This window comes from Falco peregrinus, chromosome Z (assembly GCF_023634155.1).
Source record: "Falco peregrinus isolate bFalPer1 chromosome Z, bFalPer1.pri, whole genome shotgun sequence".
Lineage (NCBI taxonomy): Eukaryota > Metazoa > Chordata > Aves > Falconiformes > Falconidae > Falco > Falco peregrinus.
In genome coordinates this window covers 81,602,115-81,625,429 of record NC_073739.1, presented here as the reverse complement: position 1 = coordinate 81,625,429, position 23,315 = coordinate 81,602,115, and the positions used below count along the sequence as shown (strand labels likewise).

The following is a 23,315-nucleotide window of genomic DNA, read 5'->3' as shown; positions in this document are numbered from 1 at the left end:
CCTAAAGCCATAGGAAGTGGTCTCATCGGTTACCCAGAAGCAGTGCCTCTTTGACTCATAACTGACTCCAGCTCATCCAAGAAAATTGTGGAAGGAGCATGGTACCGGGCAAGCTCAAATAACACCTGTTTAGAGAGAAGTAAATGTGAAAGAAAAGATAAACTAACACAAAAAGGCATTAAGGGCCAAATGGCACAGAAGTTAAATAACAGCACCCACATTCCAAACTTCTAGGACAAAAAGGAGTATCTGCTGGGAAAAAGCTCTGGGTAGGCTGGGGGTTCCTGAATCCTCTCAAATTCTGAAAGGTTTGTAAAGGAGATATAAAGAACAGGCTTGTAATCCTGCCTTTATATGTAAATCTTTCTGGCTAAATCCTATCAGAGTACCCTGTGAATAATGGGATAGAAGAAAATGATCCATCACAGGATTCTGGGAACTCTTAAATTGTTATCAGAGATTAAACATCCTTCTTTTATTGTTGCTCCATTTGTAGTTTTTTTAAATAAGGATTTGAGAAAAAAGAAATTACAAGTCAGCTGAACCATAATGAAAGAAAATGGACTGATTCTCTTGGTAAGAATCAAGCAGTGCTTTTGTTTTTCCTGGTGAAAACAAACATAAACTGCTTGAACAATCAAGATTAAAAAATGGACTATTAAGCTGACATGAAAGATCTGGGCCTGCCCTTTGAAGAAAGAAGTTCTGTTTTTCTGTAAACACAGAGAGGCTTATATTTGCAGTAAGAACATATTGTCGGTTCTTCTTCAGTGAAGTGTTCTTCGAGTTTTTAAAATAAATATCACTAACAATATATACTAATTCAACATTTTTTAATCAGAACACCTAAAACCCCAAATTTAAATATATATCCTATTTTCTGAACTTTGGATATAAAACACAGGGTTTATAATATTTGCCCAGAGTCCCAGGTAGTCCACGACCAGTCTACAATTTTACTACAAATCTAAAATATAAAATCACACCCAATACAGCTCAGAACCAAGGAAAACCAGGTGAGTAGACAGGCCTCCAAATGACCACAAAACCCACATACACTTCACACAACTTCAGAAACCTCCTGCACCAGCCATGGGATTTTAGGGTATAAATTCACACAGTATTTTTCTCAGAGCTGTCCTAATCCACAATCTCATTTTGTTTTTGGATTCTGCCAAAAACTCAACTAAGGGTAAAATGCCACACACTCAGTATCTTTGCAAATGCTGCAGCATGTTCAGGAAAACTTTTTGGATGATGGTGTCAGAAAACAGACTGTCTCATCCCTACTCCTGCCAGCAGCGAAACTTTTAGGAAGCTACTGAGACAGATGTCAAGAGGCTCAATAACACAGGAGGTGAATGTCAGAAGGAAAAAGCATCTAAAGAACAAAGGGTACATGAAGAATAACTATGTTGCAAACATTGCCTACATTTCAAGACAGATTAACAATAAGTGCAGTCTGTTATTATTCATTTTCAAGAGCTCTGTATCTATCTGAAGTGTAGTCTAAGAGATGAGCTTTGAGGAAGGCTAAGAGCTTGTGCATTTCTTACACTGAAATGGTGGTCATTACAGAGAATTAGGATGGGCATCTTACGGCAGGGATGCTACACCTGAATCCCTGCATTTATTTGTACCACAGCTGAGCTGTGCACGCTACTTGCTATTCTATATGCGAAAATACATGTACTCATTTACCAACAAGCTACCTTCCTTAAAACAACGTTACATTTGCGTTTGACTGCAAGATCTTTGTCACAAAGGAATTCTTTGCCAATTCTGTGCCCTGAAGACTAGGAAGAGTTGGGAATCTGGGTATCTAAATCACATTTTGTAGGGAGCCTAGGAGCCAACCCTTGCAGAAATGATGCGAAGCGCTCTGAAGGGGTCTCTAAGCAAATGCTGCTTTAGTTAGGAGCTCTGTCTCATTCAGTGAGTCAAAAATCTTTGCTGCCTTCAGAATCTTTGCTTCATCTTACATTACAGAACTAAAATTCCACAGCTAGAATCCATTGTGAGACTCCTGCAGAAGTGGTATTATTCCCATTTTAAAAGCTAAATATGAACAAAGTCACATCTGTGAAGATCACGAGTATCAGAGGAATATTCACTTTACAATTCTGTGTTAAACTCCAGTTCTTTAAGTAGGAACCTGATGTTTGTTGAAGCATAATGAATGAGATAATAATTCTTACCCGGACAAGTTTTTCTGAATCACCCCTCCATTTGCTGACAATGGTTGACGCTGATATGTTGAAAAAGGTTGTATTGCATTCTGTGGCAACAGCCTTAGCCAGCAAAGTTTTTCCAGTACCTATGAACAACAGTGTTGAAGAAATTAACTCTAAAGAAATATAATGCAAATGACTGAATAATTCCCTTCATCCTACTATGAGGCAGATAAAACCAGTGAAACAGAAAAAGTCGCAGAATTGTTGAATGGTTTGGGTTGGAAGGGACCTTCAAAGTCCCTCCAGTCCAGCCCCCTGCCATGGGCAGGGACACCTTCAGCTGGATCAGGTTGCTCAGAGCCCGTCCAGCCTGGCCCTGGATGTTCCCAGGGATGGGGCATCGGGCACCTCTCTGGGCCGCCTGTGCCAGTGCCTCACCACCCTCAGCGTAAAACATTTCTTCCTTATATCTAGATATCTAGTATAAATCTCCCCTCTTTTAGTTTAAAGCCATTTCCCCTTGTCCTATCACTACGTGCCCTGCTAAAAAAATGTATCCCCATCTTTCCTATAAGCCTCTTTTAATTACTGAAAGGCCACAATAAGGTCTCCGTGGAGCCTTCTCCGGGCTGAACAACTCCAACCCTCTCTGCCTGTCCTCACTGGAGAGGGGCACCAGCCTCTGATCATTTTGTGGCTTTTCCAGGGCTGTCTGGAGAAACTCAGGTAATACAGCACTGCAAATGCATTCCCCAAATTCTGAAGTACTACATGCTGAAATGGTCAGATGTCTTCTTTGCCAAGTACATCTGAACACTCACAGGAACAAATGGAGCTTACTGTAGCAGCAGCCTTTGCAACCTGACTCAGGCAGTACTCGTGCCCTCTGTCCCCTTCCAGCGACACTCATGGTGGCAGTGCTCATGTCAAAGTGGAGCAGAGGGAGCACTGAAGCCATGCTGACAGGGAAAATACTCAGCTAGCCCAGAAAAGGGCAAAGATTCCACCCCATTTCCAAAACAACCCCCAAATACAGAAGAACGGGACCTTTTCCTTAAGATGATGAGTCCAGGCCAGATTTATTCACATTTCATGAGATCAAGTCAAATCAAACTTGATTAATACGGTCCAAATTGAGTAAAAACAGACATATGAGTTCTCATGCCTCTATATGGTTAGTATAAGTACTGTTTTTGGAAAATTCAGGTGTAGAAATAGTCAAGGGTTGTGAGCAAGGCAAATGGACAGGTCTGAGTGTCAGACAATCATACAGTGTTGTGCCCTTTTATTTCAACTTACAAAACATGTTCTTTATTAACACATTTGATCTAATTAGTGAAAATTATTTATCCATGGGACAAAACCAGAAGCAGTGTGAAACAAACGGATATGGTATAAAGCTTTCCATACCTGGTGGTCCATATAGCAATAAACCTTTCCAAGGAGACAGAATGCCAGTAAATAGCTGTGGGTACTGTGGGAAGAGAAAAGTAATTCAGGGACTAAAAATGTATTGTCTGTAACAAAATGCAAGGGATTCTAACCCATACCTGCACTGCTTATAACACATTCAGGAAACCTACAAAATTTGGAGAGGGGGATAAACCCCTTCCAAAACAATATAACATATATGATCTGAGTACTGAAAAAAATACTGTATTTGCCATTTGAAATCGGTTTTAAGTGAATTCTTCAAATGTCTTCTGTAAGTTATTTTCCATTGAATTAATATAGCCAAATCCAGCACCTCTTACATTTCCAAATGTGCCAAAGAATAGGGCCCAACACTTACAATGTTAATATTGAAAGGCCATTTTCCTATAGGACAATGCATATACCACTGTCAAATGAAACATGAACAGGAATAGTTCTAACATGAACTGTCTACAAAAGCACAGAAATAGTGAGAAGTCTGTGATTACACAGAAAACGCTAACAAGCCCAACAGCGGTTTTCTCAAAACTACTTAGGGCCTTACCCTTATGGGATAAACAACTGCTTCCTTGACTAGCCTTTTAGCTGCATCCAATCCAATAATATCATCCCACTTCACATTTGGGTTATGGAGATAAATGTCCTGCAACATACATTGCATCCTGTTAGTAAAACTTCTGCGCTGGGATAATGACTTCTGGCAAAGTAAAACAATTGACTTGGCTATAAAATAAGAGTGCTATTAAGCGATACAAACTGTATTATTTAATCCTACGTACTAGGGACCTCCCAAGAGGAAAGCCTAGACAGCAATCATTTCTACAGAACTACTACATTGTGCTTTGCTTCCCCTCCAGCCCCTCATTTCCCTGACAGCATATACACTGCCAAATGTATATGCTCAGCAGGTCTGTTTCTCAGATCTGTTTTCTGTTAGTTGGTTTTAATAACAAACTAGCATATGAAGAGCTATCATGATATGAAGATTCACCAATCCTAGTATTTTGTCTGTGATGCTGGCAAGTATTGGATGTTTAAAAAAAATAAAATATAAGCAATAGGAATGATGTGTTGGTTCACATTTACAACCAATAAAATCTGCAACAGAAGGACTTTGCTAATTAAAATTACATCTTAGTCTTTGAGTTCAAACACCCTTTGACAACCATTCTTCAGTTAATTTTTCTTACCACTTTTTTGAACATGCTTATTCTGTAGTAATGAGTTCCACGGTTTAATCATGTGCAGTGTGAAAATACTTGTTTTAAACTTGATGTTCAGTAACATTATGGCTGTGCCTATTACTTATGTTATTGCTGAAGTTATAAGTAACAGTGAAAAATTGCTATTTACTCCACACTATACAAGACTTTATATGCTGTGAGAAAAGCTGCGAGGAACTCTGTAACAGGAGGAAAATTTTCCCCTAAGCATCTATCAAAAAATAGTCGGTAATTAGTCTATGCCCTGAAGCACTCACTAAATTAATTTCATTTAATTCATCAAACTTTCCAGATCTTCTATGAATCTTTCCATTTGCCTTAGTAATATTTTGTGGCTTTGCATTCCAGAGACTTATTGTTCTGCAGAAAATATCATCTCCTTGGTACAAATACTTGAATAAATTCTGCTCTCCAATAAAAACAGGCAGCCCCCTGATACGGAAGAAGAATTATGTGCTTATATCCGAGGGGAAAATTTGATTTAATACGATTAGAAGAATTATTTATAGAGAGTAGATTACACTTTCCCTTTCTATTAACAGCAAATTAAGATGAATCAGATTTCTGATACTAAGTAGAGACTTGCATAACTGTTTCCAAATTAAATTAGATTGTGTTGTGAAATAGATACCACATGCTATTTATTTTTATTGATTTCCACAGTGTTGATTACCATAGCAACTACGAACATACCAGCACAATTTCAAAAACATAATGAATGTTAAAGCAACCCTATTGCTTTTTGCTGAAGTAGCAGCAAGAACAACACTATTTTTAACATTTACCATAAATGAAAAACCAGACAAGAATCCAAACAAATGAAAATTTTCCTACTTTAAGGTTGGAAATTTCTTAAGATCCCAGTTCTACTAAACTGCAAATGCAAAACTTACAGACCAAGAATTTGGGCCATACACAGCTATAAAAATCAGTCAGCAAAAGTCTTCCAGGCTCTTTAAACAGCTGATTTTAAGTATTGGGGAACAACAGCAGATATAATTTCTGATTCTTATATCCAGAAAGAGTCACAACACTATAAAATACTGTGATAACTATGAAGCCTTTTGGCCAAGTGGCTCATGGTGTTTGGGAGGTGATGCATGCAAAGCATTTACCTGCTTCATAGCTACTGCTCCCCAGAGGCCAGGGCCCATTTGCTAGACTGCACCTCGACCCATGAGTGAAATGAAATGGTGCTGACAACACTGGGATTTCCCTGCAGGTGCCAAACTGCCCATCCTGGAAGAATCCCCAGCCTGCCCTGGAGTAAAGTGTATTTTTGATGTTGCTCATGCAGCTCCTGTGCTGGGATGAGGGTAGGGTGCGGCTTGCAAAGCCTATAAAAAGCATCTCTCAACTGCACCAAGTGAGAAAAGACAAGGAGTCCAGGTTATGAAGGCAGCACGAAGGCAGGCACAGGAACAGTATCATAAACGATGCAGGAAACATAAGGATTTAATAATTTTGGTACATGGTATCTAGTGGATACGCTCAGAATCAGGATATTGCTGTGATACTGGCACACCACCCACACTAAATACAGCCCAATGCTTTGAATGGAAACTGCACCCACAAAGCTGCATCAAGATTTTTCCCACCATTTGATCATTGTTTGGTAATACATTAGGTAATAGTTGGTATTAGCCAATATGTTTAAATCTTTCTTTTCGGTGAAGTATTATACATTTTCTGTAGCAGTAAGAATAAAGAGAAAAGCTACGACAGTCTCATGGGTACAGCATGATTAGATTACAAGTTCCCCATTAGAAAGGAATGGTCTTAATTACTTCCTCCTATTGTGTATCGGAAAGAAACATCATTAGATGTAAAGAAATTACTTGTTTGGAGTCGCATGATAAGAAAAATAGCTTGCACGTTCAAGAATAAGCACTATCAGTGACAGTAAAAAGAAACAAACAGTTTTCTCAGATGACAAAGATAACCAAGACCCCTGTATAATCAAAATGGGGACCTGATCTTACTTTGCTTACAACTGTTGCAAGTTCTCTCATCTCAGCAGTCATGCCAATAAAAGCACTAAGGGGTTTCAATAATCGTTCCTAAAAAAGGCAAACATAAGTCCTTGTCAGATTTCAATTATTTTTAAACAGAGGAACTACAAAACAGTTTAAAAAAAAGCTGATATATCCTAATAATATCAACTTTTAAAGCTGTAAAAACATGGATGATAATAAAGATTTTGAAGTAAGCCATATTTGCAGTAACTCGTCTTTTCATCTAACAAAATCTAATCCTTAATTAACATTAAAATGATCAGCTCTGTTATTGCACTTGTAGCCCTGAATAGATTAAAAGGAGTGAAAAGTGGAGCTATGGGTCACTGCATTGTCATGTTCTCTGTTTGGCAAGTCTCCTCAAGCGTAGCAGCTGACTGGTACCACGTAAGCTGGATGCACTGCCTGAGAAGCTATGGCTTGTGTCAAGGAGTGATTACTCAAAATTTCTCTTGACCAGCTAAACTATGTTCTTGTCTCAGCAGAGGCAAATGCTACACAATATACTGAATTCAAAGGAAGCTACATTTCACTCTCAGATGTTCTGTAGGTTTCTGCAATATTTTTTGTGAATTGTAAGGTATTATTTGTATTTGTTGCCTACTTTCATGTTCAAACAGTAAACAACTGTCAATAAATTAGACCGGTATCAAGTATGACTGTTCATTCAAGGAAATGCACCGCTCAGAAATCTAAGCCTACTTTTTAGCACTTGGGAACAAAGACAACATCGTTGTGGTATTTTATTTTGTTCCTGGTTATGTAAAACTGATGTTCATATTCATTAGATAGAAATATGAACAGAAAACCTTACTGATGGATCTGGATCACAATTAAGGCTGTTCAAGGCAATTCCATCTGATGATACTTTGACAGCATCCTGAATCATCCCATGGAAGTCAGTTACTTGGCCCTAAAGGAGAAAATAATGCGGTGATAGGCTTTAACATGATAGTAGCACTACTGTTAGAACTGCATTTGGCTAAATGTTGCTTGCTATTACAGCAATGAATTTTCTTACTGCACATGCAAGTCCTAAATACGGCAAAACCTGTCCACAGAATCTTGTGACAGCAATGGGAAAAAACCCACACATCTCAGCCATTGCAACAATTTAACCACAGAGCCTCTTATCTCATTCAGGAATCTGAAACATAGCTTCAATTTTAGCTCTTACCACTGGGTTTTAAATACCGAAATATTCTTCCTTCTCGACAATGTTTGAAACTATTCAATACAAGCAGGGCCTCCTATGCAAAGAATTACTGCCCATATAATAAAATTGACTCTTCAGCTAATTATACAGAAACATTTTAGGTAAAAATAGACACAAAAAGCTTGTATTGGATATTTGTGAAAAACTTTAATGTGTTTTTTCTACATACATATTTCTATCATAAATCACATACTATGTTTCTACCAACCCTTCTTGGGTGAGTGCTGTCTCCTCCAGTTTTGCTGATTGCTGAGATGCTTAAGCCAAAGTCAGATTGCTCCAAAGTAACTGCACTGCCATTATTCTAAAGAGAAATCAATTTTCAAACAGATGTGTTGTCAAGTAGATGAGTCACAGATATTCCATTACAGGTATTGTCCCACCTCTTCATACACGCCCAGATGAACTTTATCATCCCATGGAAGTTACAAGAGTAATCCCGTATTTGTCAGGCAAACACCATTGTACATTTGGTTAGACTTCATCTGACTGGTGACAGCAGTGGTGAAAGCTACGGCTCTAGAGCTCAGCATTCAAGCTATTTCATGCACAGAGCTTCCATTTTAAGTTTCAGAAATCTGCATTTTACATAGCTATAAGAAGAACAGTTATGAACAGTGGAAACGACAGGCAAGTATACAACACAGCATGCCAACTCATAAATGAGGAGCTGTTTTAGGATTGTAAGTTACTTTGACATTCACTTCACCACAGTTATTGCTGTAACATGCAAAAGCTAATGGTGTTTTTTTAAAGGGTGAGAACTGGTCAGAGATGAGTTCCTCCCCATGCAGGAACAAAACAAGGACTTTTTTTTTTTAAAAAAAAAAAGCGCTTCTCCTTCACTCCGTTCCTCAAAAGCTGTAACACACACAGTACTTGCCCACCAACCTGCTGTTTCTGCTCTGTCCTCTGTAAGGGATGGTAATAAAGTAGTTTTCACAGCAATCTTACCAAAATGAGACTCACAAAACTGAAAATTACAGAGCCAAATTACTCCCCCAATCTCAAACACCTTATGGACTGTGAAGAAGCCTACAAATTACACCAGACTTTCTACTTGGTTTGTTAGCCTTGCTTTCTGGCACTAACGGATGAATCTGCTGGTATTAATGGGAAAACTCTGGTTGATTTCAGTATAGGTTGGATTATATGACTCCTCTTCCTGTAATTTTTGCCTGTGACTTGCTCCCCAGCTCACAGCCAGAAAGCCTATTCTCCTGAAGTCTCATATCTATAATCTTTAAGTTACATAACTACTCAAACACAAACCCAAAACTCACATCCTCCTGCTGCCTATAGCCTCTCAAAATCACATTAGTTTCAACTGTAATGCCACCAAGATAAAACACATTTAAACCTGTTTGAAGCCCTCCTTGGTGGATGATTTAAATTCTGTTCTATTCCCATGTGCAGTTCTTGACAATGGTTGTTGCACTGTCTGAAGTTTGAGCCTTGGGAGATTCTGAGAAGAGCTTGCTGTCCTAGAATTAAAGAAATAATGTCTTAGAAGGCTTTCACAACTTCTTTTTTCCTTAAAACACCAAAAGATTAAAAGGCAGAGTTTTCAAATAAACCAGTTTGGGGCTAACTTTGCTCCCACTGAAGTTAAGGCATCAATTTTAATCACAGCAAAGTTCAATGCTTTCTGCTTTCAAACACACCACCCTACCATATCCACACTGTAGAAACTTTGTAAATCGTCTGCATCTCCATTTGGGAAATAAGTCTCTATTTTCCTCTAACAGATACAGAAAAATGCACCACACAGTCAGCAGCATGACTCTAGAATTTAGTACTCCTATGGTATCACAACATTATTTTAACTACATTGCATATTGCTTTTATAGGAAAATTTTCTGCCCAGAAAAAGCCTCATGCATTTCTCTTACCTTCTTGGTCTTCCGCCAGTTTTCAGCTGTTTATTTTCTGCTGCGGCAAAATCAATATTAAAATGGAAAATAATAAGGCATATAAAAAAGGGCAACTTGATTCCCTCCCTTCCCCTGAAAAATATTTTTGAGCACACATTAACAATCTTGGAAAAGCAATGCATAAGCAGGAACAGCATGATTATAAGCAATGCAAGCTTGCAAAAATGTTTTCAAAACAAACTGATATTGGAGAGAGCAGTTTGGCTTCAGGCTTGTTAAATTTTAGGCTCATTCTGTCTTTGGTTTCTTTGCTTACATTTTAAAACCAATATAATTTTCACAGTAAAATGGGCACTACCAGAAATTAGATTAAGCACAACAAACTAATTTAATATATCACACAAAATGCTTATTTAATACTAATAATTTCTCCATTGCTGAATTGGGAAATAAGAATTTGCTTTCCTCCTCTTAATAGGAATTTTATCATGTTCAACATACTAAGACAGCACAAATGTCACATTGCAACGGTGGTTATCAAACTATGTTATTTTTTGCAGTTATGTCATTTGGAACAATTACCGTCAAAGAAAAGCTTTTTTCACAAAATGTCGAACTCACAAAGCCTAGTTCTGAACTCATAAAGCTCAGGCTTTGTACCATACTAGCATGCACCCAGTTGTTCCAAAATACATCTCCTATCAGTGTTCTCTGTAGAATGCTCCTCCACTCTAAGTCTCATACACTTACATAAAATAATCCCTCCCAAACAGCCACTTCGCTGAAAGAGCCTGGGAACACTGTGTGCTTAGAGGCAGGAGAGCCCATGAGTGATACCTGTAATCCCTGGGGGTACACCTACCACACTGCAAACTGCAATTCACCACAGAAATAACCAGTTGGTTCTGTAGGACTTGCTGAGAATAGCACAAAGAATTCCATAGGAAGGAGAACCACACTAATCATTTTGTTTGGCCTGCATATACCACAATCTGACCACAGACACAATTTAAGGCAGGTTGCAAACTACATGTAGGAAAGGAGGCTGCTCATGCTTCAGGGAGAAAGGAGGATGCATCCCTGCCAGCATGGTCACAATTCTAAGCTTGGGTAATGGCAGACTACCCCATGTCTGAACAGCTTTAGAAGCTCTCAGTACCCAGTTTTTGGTCAGGAAACAAAAAAACCCCAAAGTTTTTTGGTCACCGTTGTCTGACAGTGGCTTTTTGGGAATTTTTTTTTTTCCCACTTGAATCACAGTTTGAGCCTTGGCTACCATTCAGTTTGACTAAGTAAGATGTGGCAAATGCCTTGTGATACATTTTCCTTCTTGGTTCATAATAAATCTCTCTGGTTTTATCCTGCAAGGCTGTTCCTCTTTGTATTAACACCAACCAATAGGTTCTACAGGTAAATCTCTTTTTCAGGCAGATAATGTTTGCTTCCAGGTAGTACTGATCTTCTACATCACAGTGAATGTAATGATGACTAGTACATCTAACAGCTTTCAAAATCATTTCAGCTATACAGGTAATTTTTATTATATTTATATAATGTTTAATTTACCTGAGATTTCAAAGTTGCTGGCAGCTATACAAAACAATGACAACTACTCAGAGATGTTCCCTGGCCAATCACCTCTTTCTCTGATGATTATATTTTTCTTACAAGAACAGAGATGTTGGTGTTTTCTGTACCCTTCAAGTTCTTCATAACTGATTCTTGTACAGTTGTTTTAACTGTTTTTATAAGTTACATTTTGTACTTAAGTATAAAACTGATCAGGTTCTTAAGGTCATAACAGACTGACCATATTCTGATTCGCCTTATTCTGTATCATTCATTTATACCTCAGACTTTTAAGTCCTTTGGAGTAACTAAACCTATTACTTGTTTGCCACATAACATTTAGTACACGAAAATGGGTAAAATAAACAGTTAATGAGACTTAAATCTTGGACTAAGATAAGCTTTTAAGCACTAGCTTGAATGACCTAAGTTATAATCTTGCATAAGTGGTTTATTTTAATTTAAAAATTAAATCCAAAATAGAACACTTACTATTCTCTTCCAAAAAGAAGAAAGTGGATATATCTATGACATAATATTTTCTAGTTACATGGTATTTTCCAATATCAAAGCAGTTTTTAAAAGACAGAACATCACTGTCTTGCTCCTCTACATAAAGAGAGGGAAGAGCAGAAGGGCTCAAAACACCACCTCTCAATTCTTATGTGCTATATGCTAGAAGTATAGCTCCAACTGTAAGAGTTCAAACATTAAACACTGACATACATGAGAGGGGCACTGAGCATATCAGGCAAGTATACATTTTAGGTTTTGGAAACAAAAACTTCCTTTTTTGAAAGAAGCCACGTACCAATGCCAAGGACCTTTTTGGTAATTTTAGGATACTTTTTAAATTTTACAAAGTAATAGCTTTCATATTCCATCAAAATTGTCTCAAGATCAATGTTGTCACAAACTTCAAAGCCACGTAAACTTAATTTCGTCTCTTGCTCCAATGCGTTTGCAGCATCGACATACCTGATAATTTCAAAAAAACAAAGATCAAAAAACGGAGTGCCCTTATTCTGATTTTTGAGGGAAAAAAGCAAACAATGGCATTAATAAGTATATGGGGGGTTTGACCTGTCCAAAACTCTTATTACAACTAATTACAAAAGCATAAACTCTGTTTAAAAACCCTTTGTTCATTGCTCTAAAGTATTTTTAAATTGTATAGGACATTTTTGTCCCAGAAACTGAAACAACTTAGCAAAGTAAACTACCAAGAAACATAACAGTAGTTTACCTCTTTCTCACATCAAACCAAAAGGCCATGCTGTCTATCCACCCAACAGAGGACAGAAGGACACATTACAGGAGGTCAGACACACACAAACCCACAAATGTAGAGCACTATTATTGAAAAAAAAAACCACCATACCCTTCCTCCATTAAATAATGCAAAATTAGAATGAGGAGATTTTTTCGACGAGCTTCTGTTCGCATTTCATCCTGTGAATTAAGACAGAACTCTAGATCAAATGTAATATTCTCTTTATTGCTGTAAACAGCATCTAAACGTAGCCTGTGGAAACAAACAAATTAAGACAACAGCATGTAAGAACTGTAAAACAACTCACTGTTAATAAACACAAGGAAAGTGGTTTCAATGTAATTTTTCTTACACATTATCAGGGCTACTGGATGGGTAGAAACCTTTTCATAGAGAAGAGAAAATTGCTTTGAGGTTGAAAATATAACTTACTTCCCTTACTATGGTTATGGATCTCCAACATGTTCAGGCTGATGTACATTTCAGAGTAGGACTCTTGCACCTCATGTACAGTGTCAGCAAGAGCTGCACAAGGAAACCTCGTGCTCCAGCGTGGCTCCGTGCTTCCCTTACAGCCAGAAGTCTGTTCTGAGCGCTGGGAGAAGGGCGATGGAGAACAGGTCTGGAATCTGTATGACTACACTACAAAGACCAGCGGTAACACTGTTTGCACCTCCCTTTTCATGGGCCTTGATACATAAACACAAGTGAAACACAGAGCACTTGAGGAATTAGTAGTTTGGGGTAACACCAGACTTGTCCGATTTTAACACCACAGTGACCAAAGTCAGGTGCCAACACACAGAAATTTCAGTATGGAGTCAGTCACATGGATTTCTTCACACTGACTCGAGAACCCAAAGTCATTCACAAAGGGTTCAGCAATAAAAACAAGGCAGTGTAAAATATCTTTGCCATCGTTCACTGAAGCTTCATCTGGGGGAGCATAAAGTGCAATATCAAGTAGAGCACGAGAGGCAGCAGAAATGGGAATCTTGTAAGATACTGGAACAAAACCTTACTCTGATGAAACATGCCATATATGCTGAGCATCTGCAGAGAAAACCTGAGATTTTAGGGTCATAACAGATGTTGCAGGTGACAAACCCAAAAAAAATCTTTGTCCTCTTCATACAAGAAACAGAGCCCCAGCATCTGTAGCAATGGCTGCTGTGGCTCTCTGCCACACCAAACAAGCCAAAGAATTACTACTAGAGCAAGAATTATTTTTCAGTTCCCCAAGATGCATAAAAGGAGTATCTATATGGGAAGCCACTTACGCTATCCATCCCAGTTTCAGGAAGGAAGCATCATTAAACTGTGGATAACAGAATCATTTATTCCTACAAGCAGAGGTGCTTTCAAGTGGTGCAATGTACAGCAAAACAAACTTGCTCTGTACACAGCAGCGAATATCATGTAGCATTCCACTGCTAACTTAAACATTTGAGATAGTTTTAAAAATAAAACAATAGCTGATTGTGCTAATACTTCTCTGTGTGTTTGCCAACCTGTAAAAAGTACTGGGTAGAGCTCCAGGTCCCCCAGCATAGCAGCTATTTTCTGGCATGCTGGCTTCAGGCGTGGGGCCATCTAGTGACACAACTAAGAAAAGGCTGGGGCTTGCTTTTAACGTTTCCTGCGGGGTGGAAGTGTATTTGTATTTCACATATTAATAAAAAGATTGGTAGGACTTTCATTCTGGTTTTCTAGAGAGAAGAATCAAGCTGTATGGAGAAAAGGGAAGAAATCATACGCCACTTCTAGCCTCTACTACCTTTGATATCCTCTTGATAAAGGTAGCAGCCACTTGGTAAGGAAGCTACAATACTGTTTGCCTTTCAGTGTTGGTACAAAGATGATTTTTCTAAACCATTTTGGGGAAGGAGAACGTTGCTTAGTAAATCAGTAACTCTTGAATGAAGTGGATCAATTCCTAAGAGGTGCTGCAACAAGAAATGACCCAGTTCTGAGAACTGTCATGAGCAAAGAGAAAACACCGACATCCTGGAATGAAATGATCTTTTCCTTCTTACTGTTTTGAGGTGCTGGTGTTTGAACAGATTTTGAATTGCGAACCTCTCACCATTTGTCCTGGATGATCTGAATCTTCTGAAACAGGGTTGGAGGTGCAAGAAGGAAGCTGGAATCATTACTGGCTGAGAATCCCACCTGTACATTCTTCTAAATGCAAACTGCTCCTGCTGTTTTACGCTGAGAAAAATTAACTGTTGTGTTTGCCCACATATCAAAGGGCAAGATCACTGCTACCTCCAAATATTTAAAACACAGCATGAAAACACAGTGGCTGCCACAGAAATAAAACACATCAAGTGTTTCATGTTTGACTATTTACAGCGATACTCCAACAAGAGAGGAATTGTATCCACCTCATGAGCTGAAGGGGCCCACAAAGCATGCCCGGAACTTTCCTCGAAAATAATTTGTATTCTGGTGTGTCTTCTGCTGCTGTCTTTCCCACTAGGTTACTTTCACTACCCCTAAAGGCATTTTAAGTTCTAGTATAAATAGTGATACAGTGGTGGGCAGCATCTCAAGTATTCTAAGTAGAGACTTGCTTTGGGAATCGGATAACATTCTATGTATGAGCAACCTGCTCCAGCCTTAACATGGTAATGTTGTTCTTGTGTTAACCAAGCAAAGCAAAAGTGAACCTTTATATCAAAAAAAGAGCCCTATTTAAAAAACAGAAGACAGTTTAGACTGTTCTTAGGTTCCTAGGTTCATTCTGTCTTTATTTTGTGTTAATAAGAATGCAAACAGTGAAGGTTAATTTTCAAAGTCAGACATATCCAAAGAAAGTTAACTAAGCCGTTAATCAGTTGATCAACAGACAATGACTTGCATTAGGTTGGATCCAAAAAACAGAACAGAGGTATCTCTGGTGCTATTTCTGTGAGTTTTCTGTAAAATAAAATTTAAAAAAATCAAGAAAAAAGTAAATCTTTCAACATGTAACTATTACCAAATCATAAATCTTGTGAGGCAGTGGCACACGGATCATTGCTTTCTTGACCAATTACACAAAGCTATGTCTCCCTGCCTTTAGCCGTCTTATTTTACCACGTACTCTTTCCAAGAGGTAAAGGAACCTCCGCATGTGTGGGTGCCACCAGCAGCTTTAGCTGGCCACTTAAAGCAGCTCTGGGCCCACGCTGGTTTCCTTTCCTGAACACCAGTTTATCCTCTAGGGACTGATCTCCACAAAACAACGTGCTTGCCACAGTACAGACAGATACTAACACTGCCCAGGATTCCTGCTGTGCTTAGAGAAGAAATGGTAAATCTTACACAGCATGAAAAAAATCAGAGTACTTATGAGTGCAAAGTTACTTAAAATTCAGTTTAGCTTTATAGCGATTTAGCCTTCCTGTTTAATTAGTATTTAGAATTGCATGTTGTTTATAGCCACTGGTATTTCAATAGATGTTTAAATGTTTAAAGTTTAATAAGCTTCCATTCTTAAAAGAACAAAAAATGTATGTAATTAAATTTTCAATTACTACAGGGGATTTTGGGGTCCACGCAATTAATAAAAGCTTAAGGCACTTAAGCGTGATCTCATTTTAAAAACTAAACAGTTGAGCACTTAACTAATTAGCTCCAATGCTGATAGTGTATTTTACTTATTTCTAGCTTAACAAAAGTGGTAGGTATTCCTTTCTTTGAGATGTTTAAAATGAAACCCTATTAAATAGAGTATTGCATCTTTAAATGCAATTGTTTGTTTAGCCATTTCCATACCTTTTACTAAAATGCATTTCTATTACAAATCTACCTAGTTGCTTGTGCAATTCCATCAAATTAATAGAACTACTAAAAGATTAATTTAACCCTATATTTCTGCATGAATATATTTGATAGAATGAAGAAAAAAGTTACAGAGCAAGTTACGGTCTGAGAAACTTGGAAATAAGAACTATACTGCTATAGCATTGTGCCCTTGTAAGTCAGTAAGATGATTTCAGAGGATCAGTGATGAGGAATTCAGACAAGAGGCAAGCAGTTAGCTCTGTTATCAGACAGGGAAAGATCTTACCATAATACACAGGCAGTGTCCCTTCCCTCTTTTGCCTCTGGGATCCCAGGGCAGCTGCCAAGTATGGGGTTCCTTCAAAATCAAGCTGCCACCATGTGACAGGACAGAGAGAGTGGCTGGGGCATGATGGACTCTCACTTAATTTTCCTCCTCCCTCTACCATGCTGTAACACCACAGCTTTCCCTCTCCCCTAGCCCTTTGCATGTTATATTTGCAGCCTTGCCAGGCTTTTTATAAGGCTGGTGTTCGATTATTGTTTGGCTTGCTGACAGTGTTTTTTGAGAAACACAAGCAGAGAAGGGAAATGGTGAGTTTTAAACAATGTATAACTTAGCTGCCGTTAAATAGAACTTCCCAGCACAAAGAAAAGGCGCTTCTTCACCCTGTTTTCTCTTCCAAATTACACAAGCCTGCTGCAAACAATAGAGTTGGCAAAGTTTCTCAAGGATTACAAACAGCTTTCATAACCAAAGGCATAGAGCAAGCTCACCACAGAAGTTACAGCTGTCCTAGCAGTAACACTAGGATGCATCCAAGACGTGTTACATTTAAATGTAAAGACATTTTACTACTTGAGTTTGGTGCACTAAAACCAGAAACTGTCTGATTTCTATCCCCATTGCAATAGTTACATGCTGTCTTTCATTAATTCACACTCCGATGCAAAGAGCCACTCACAGACAGCTATTAGCTCCCTCTATTAACAAGAACATTGCTGAAGCCAGGTTTTACACTGCCAAGATTTCACTGAAGTGATCTATATGATGAATACACAAAAATGAATGGACACAAAGTATGGTGAACTATTACACAATACAAAGTAAGGATGCTGACTTTATAAATTAATTAACAAGCATTAACTCTCCCACTCATTTGTAGGAATTTGTGAACTTCAGCAGTTTACAATAATATTGCTTATCAAAAGTGATTTATAGAACAAATATAGGAAACACTTAACAATTAAAGCCAGTGAAATGCCTCACAGAACAAATTTCTTGGATTGTAAGACCACACTGGGTATATGCAAACAGCTATAGAATTGTAGTATGTATAGGAATTTACTTTTTAAAATCCTTTCCCCCAAAATTGTTAGAAAATAATAATTTCCATTCTATAGAACAGATTAATGGGAAAATGTGATACAGATAAGGACAGGACCGGGGAACTAGGGTTTCCAGTAACTATTCAGTGCTACAAATTAAAGATGTAGCAGCCTAACTTTTAGATACTGCACTGGAATACTGGAATTCAGAAAAGAGAAATTGAGTATATAGGCTCCCTCCACAGAAGTCAAGAACCTTGGAGCAAGAATCAAAAATCCTCTTGGCAGCTTCAGGTTGTTCCTTAGTCACCGACTGGCTTAAAAAAAGTAGGCTCCAACCTTCTGCCCCTCTGCAAAATATGAACAGCTCCCTCAACTCCATACCCAAAATGTAAACTCTTGATCTTCACATCCATCTTACCAGAAAGGCTATGGAGAAGTCAGCTTACAAAGCACACTAACCCAAAGGTACAGCTCACAGCAAAGTGTTCCTGAGCTCCAGAACCTATTCCCACAAACACTTCTGCATTTCGTAGTCAAAACCATCCTTGGGACTGGGGCCACCCAAATCCCCATTGGCGAGGTTATAAATCAGACCCCTTCTCCCCCAGTCTTCCTTCTGCACATTAACACCATTTCAATACCACACCTTAGGGCACCATTCTCAGTGGCTGGGACCTGAATCTACTTCAGGGTTCAGAGAAACACTGTGCTGGAGGCTCCCATGCCTAGGTAATAACCTAAGAGGTTAACACAACCCAAAGCCCAAGTCTCAGAACCCTTCCCAAAAGTGTCTTTTTGTGAGCAATCCTGTCCTAGTCATGCAGAGTGGGAACAAGGATTTGTGTATGCACACACAACACCCAAAACCTTTGTGGGAAAGGTTTTTAGCAGTCCTGCAGTCTTGCTTACTCTTGTTGAATCTGACCAGCAGATGGAAGCAAAAGAACAGGTTAAGAAATTCAGCAAAATCCTGCTGCTTATAGGCTTCCCGGAGCTCGACCCGCCCGTGGGACGGCGGCACGGTGGGACTTAGGGCAAAGGGAGCCGAGGGAGGAAGGAACACAGACTTGTATCGGCTTCTGCCAGGGCCGTACAACGGCCAGTGGCTGTGGGGAGGAAAGAGGCCTGCCCTGCCCTGAGGAGCGGCAGGAGAAGCACTTCCCTCCTGCAACGGGAAAGGAAACGGGAAAGGAAACGAGAAAGGAAGGCAGCGGGAAGCCCCCACCCTTACGGGTTGCCAGAACCGCCGTCACGCTAGTGCGCCTGGTGGCCGCCCCGCCCAGCCCAGGCCAGGCCAGGCAGCCCCGAGCCCCTCAGGCGCCATGACACCTTCGCGTCCCCCAGGCGCCTGCGCACTACCGCACTGCGCATGCGCAAAGGGCCCCGTCGCGATTTCCATAGCAACTGTAATGCGCTGGCGCCTGGCCTGCCGGTTCCTTACCGCCTCCCTCGCCTGGTAGGTGGTTCTCAGCGTTTGGCAGGAGAGCTCCATCGGGGCGGCAGTGGGCCCGGCCACGGGCGGCTACAGCCGGCGGAGAAAGCCACAACAACCACCCGGCCCCGCACCTCGCCGCGGCCAGCGGGAGCTGTGAGACAGAGACCCGCCCTCCTCCCCTCACGCAGCCAATTGAGAGGCCGAAGGGTAAAAGATTGCCCGAAGAATTGTCCAATCACAGGTGGAGTAGCGGGAGGCAATTTAAAAGGTAGACCAATCACGGTAGGGAGGAAAGGCGGGGCTAGAGGCAGTGCTAGCCAATCGCTGCCAGGCTCAGCTGGGTGGCGTGGCGGCGTAGTGTGTTGGTCTGTGAGGGGAGCGATGGGAGTGTGGAACTGAGGGATTAGAGACGGACCCGACCAAGCCCAGCCCCGTCCGCCCCACTGTTAAACATGCCCAGCTCACCTAGACAGGCGAGATGCGTCCGAGAAGAAGCAGAATGCGGTCTACCCCTCACATCAAGGATCGCGGTGGGCCTTTGAAATGGAGGCCATCATGCTGGTGGCTGGGGGGACGCAGAACCCTCTTCAGAGCACCTGAAAGCCGTTGATTAAACTCGGCTGCCTGGTTGCTGCTGATCTCCTGCATTTAGGAGGCGGGTTGTTGGTGCGGTGTGTTGTGCCTGATGGATGCTGTTTGGCTTCAGTCTGGCAGGAGAAGAACATTAAAAAAAAAAGAAAAAAAATACCCCTGAAAATACATGAAAGGGAAGTTAGAGCATGCAGAAGCCTTGTTCAGTGACAGCTACAACAGGGCACAAAGCAGGACAGAAGAGGTCAGAAGGGTGAAGAACAATCCTCAGTAAACACCCTGTTCTCTGGTATGTGAGTGCTCCTCAGCCAGGCAGCTGGAGCTGTAAGCTCTCCCCAGGTCCTGACCATTGGAGAGCAACAGCTGCTCAGCTCTTCTAGCCGTTCTTGGATGGGGTAACCACCAGATTCTTTACATCCATGCCATGCTATGCTTGCTTAGCATCTGATCATCCTCAAAACTGTTCTCCAGACATCCAGACTTCCCTCCAACACTGTCTTCTTAGTGTAATGGTTGGCACCTCAGAAGGCCTCATTGTTTTGGTGCAAACCTATTCCTACTCAGGAATGTTGTTCCAGCCCTTTTCCTAAACCTTCCCAATCCAGTATATGCCAACACAAGCTTTCAGTTCCCTCAAGCTTTCCTCACTAAGTATCTCTAACTGCACATACTTCTTACAACCCTTCTCTCCTTTCAGTATGCCTTAATCTCAAGGATGTCCTGAGCAAAAACATGACTTCTGCGTATGTTAACTGCTCAATTAGTTGCGCTGCAAACATGCTGTGCTTTCATCCTGTTAAGCATGTAATTTAATACATATCTTTTTTATTAAATTTGTCCCATAAAACATGGAGTTTTCAAAGTGATCAGCCTAATGTTACTGCATCTTGCTTAGGTCCTCTCCTACTAGACTTCATGTTTAATTTTGTGGCCTTAATGTGGTAGTCAGGTAGGTAATGCATTTGTTTCCCATTATTGGGTGCTTCTTTTTTATGGCTCTGAAAGAGAAGTTCATATAATTGGAGTTAGGATTCAAACCATCCGAATTAATTTTCCAAAGTGATATCATTACTGTTAGGAGGATAGCTGGGATTCTTGGCTTTGCTTGACTGGAGAGAGTTTTGTACCACATCTCTTAAAGAGGTAGTGGTATCTTAATGTGTGGTTTGCTGCTGTTTTCATGCATAAAAAGTGAAATTGCCACAAAAGCTTAGGTGGTTAAATCTGCGAGGGCAGACTTCTGCAGCTGAGCTGTGCTGGCTGGCAGGATCAAGGTGTCCCTACGTAATTCAAGAACCTACAAAGAAACCTTGATGGGGCACTCGTTATCTAGGTGTTACATTCAATAGACATAATTTAATAAAAATATTAACGGTCAGGTAAATAACTTTATAGCAAACGTTTAAATATTTCCCTGCTATGCTTATAACCAAACTAGATGTATCACCCTGGTATGTTAGGATAGGCAAGAAAAACTAGTTTAAGATGTCTTTCATTGTTAACACTGATTAAAATATAAAAAATAAAGAAGAATATATTAGGTTTCTAATCTACATTTTTTCTGCTAAACATTAGCATATCTGCTGAGCCTGGTACTAGTGTAGTTTATATATAAACTTCACTGTATGTCTTGACATAACACAGTATATCCCACCTAAGTTCTGTTTTATCAATTAGCTGCACAGAAAGCACTGGCATGAATAATTTGTTTCAAATAAATACGGTAAGTATCCCACTCAGAATATCTTGTCTTGTAACCAGAGCCCATATTTCTGTCGGTAGCAGAGCAATTAAAGAGGTCTGCGAGCCCCTGTGCTTTGACAGTTCTAAACCTAACACAAGAGAGGTGTGGGCACTAAGCACCACACTGTTACATTTTTGCCATCCATTTTCTTTAGTGTTACATTAAAAAGTAAATGGCTATGGGACAGGAAAGACAATGCAGAACCCTCAGGCTAGCCCCATAAAGTTCTTTCCTTTAAACATAGCACACACCAAAAAAATCTACCTTTGACCCCAGTCCTAGCACTGCTCATAATTCATATTCAGTTGTCTTGTTAGCGGCTGGTGAAGCAACATAGGAGGAGTTTGTTGGTATAATGCTGATGAGTGTAATTGCTGCAATGCTGGGAGCAGCTGTAGGATAGGGGTTTTGGGGTTTGTTTTATTTTTAACTGTGTGTAGTGTGTTTGTGAGAGGCGGGGAGAGTTTATTTAGCTGATCAGATGTCCCTGTTTCAGTAGATAACTGTCCTGGTTTCAGCTGGGATGGAGTTAGTTTTCTCTTTAGTGGCTGGTGCAGTGTTGTGTTTTGGATTTGGTGTGGGATCGATGTTGATGGCACAGTGATGTTTTTTGTTTTTTGCTGGGTGGTGTTTGTACTAAGTCAAGGACTTTTCAGTTTTTCAGGCCTTGCCAGTGGGAAGGCTGGAGGCATGCAGGAGGTTGGGAGGGGGTACAGCTGATGTGAAGTAGTCAAAGAGGTATTTCATGCCATGGAACATCACGCTCATGTGGGGGTTGGCTGCAGCCTGCCCATCATTGCTTGGGGACTGGCTGGGTAGTGGTTGGTAAGCAACTGTATTGTGAATCAGTTGTTTTCTTTTCTCGCCTTTGGATTTCATTCCTCTCCGCTTCTCCCTCCTTTTCATAACAACTATTATTGTTATTATTACTGGGTGGTGGTGGTGGTTTATTTCAACTTTTTAATTGTTCTTATCTCAACCCTCAAGTTTTATATTCCTTTCTGATTCTCCTCCACATCCCTCTGGGTGAGGGGGGAGTGAGTGAGCATCTGTGTGGTACTTATTAACTGGCTGGAGTTATACCACAACAGTAACATAATTGTGGGAAGAGTGAGTGCTTGTATGGACATACTGTGCATACTCCTAGAAAAATTACCAGAGATGTTTGAAGCCCAACTGTATTTTTTTTCCCCCTCTTAACAAGCCTAACTCAATTTAGGGGCAGGATGCTTAGCACCTATAGGCTCCCTGCTTACCATAATTAGAGCTAATTGGGAAAATAAAGCCCCAGCAGCTGCTGCAGTGATATATTATGGGAGTCTGAACTGGTTGCTTTGAAGAAGAGTAGGTTGTCTACCACTGGTGGCTAGTGCTGAGTTTAGTTTTAAAGCCTGTATTGAAAAATCAGAAATGACTCAAGGGAAGAGCATAGGAAATAACTTTAGGAGCTATAGTAGGGGGTTATGAGAGAGCAAAGAAGAGGGGGAGGAGGAGGTATCAGAAGTGCAAGAAGAAGAAGCAGCAGCAGCAGCAGCAAAGAAGTATCAGAAGCTGAAGGAATGTCTGAACTTCAGGTAGGTTTCTTAAAAGGAAAGAGAAATGTTGGAAAGGTTGAAATGTTGGTAAGCTGCTAAGCTGGACTGGTAACTGGTAGATGTAAG

At 40.1% G+C, this 23,315-nt stretch overlaps 1 protein-coding gene across 8 annotated transcripts in view; it reads right to left on the bottom strand.

The window, feature by feature from the left end:
• Positions 1-19,485, bottom strand: part of KATNAL2 (katanin catalytic subunit A1 like 2) — a 30,420-nt gene extending 10,935 nt beyond the window's left edge. The window contains exons 1-12 of one of the 8 annotated variants that reach the window (XM_027779028.2): positions 19,326-19,485; positions 12,887-12,957; positions 12,317-12,483; positions 9,955-9,994; positions 9,423-9,546; positions 8,271-8,366; positions 7,661-7,759; positions 6,814-6,891; positions 4,153-4,251; positions 3,585-3,648; positions 2,199-2,317; positions 34-125 (exon numbers count right to left, since the gene is read on the bottom strand). In XM_027779028.2, coding sequence (XP_027634829.1) covers positions 34-125; positions 2,199-2,317; positions 3,585-3,648; positions 4,153-4,251; positions 6,814-6,891; positions 7,661-7,759; positions 8,271-8,366; positions 9,423-9,546; positions 9,955-9,994; positions 12,317-12,483; positions 12,887-12,957; positions 19,326-19,376 — 1,100 coding nt within the window. In that variant the 5' untranslated portion in view covers positions 19,377-19,485. Of the gene's footprint in view, positions 1-33; positions 126-2,198; positions 2,318-3,584; positions 3,649-4,152; positions 4,252-6,813; positions 6,892-7,660; positions 7,760-8,270; positions 8,367-9,422; positions 9,547-9,954; positions 9,995-12,316; positions 12,484-12,886; positions 15,704-16,838; positions 19,305-19,325 lie in introns of those variants that run through there. The other 7 variants (XM_027779030.2, XM_055790464.1, XM_027779034.2 and 4 more) reach the window with 7 other exon arrangements.
• Positions 19,486-23,315: the final 3,830 nt, after the last annotated feature.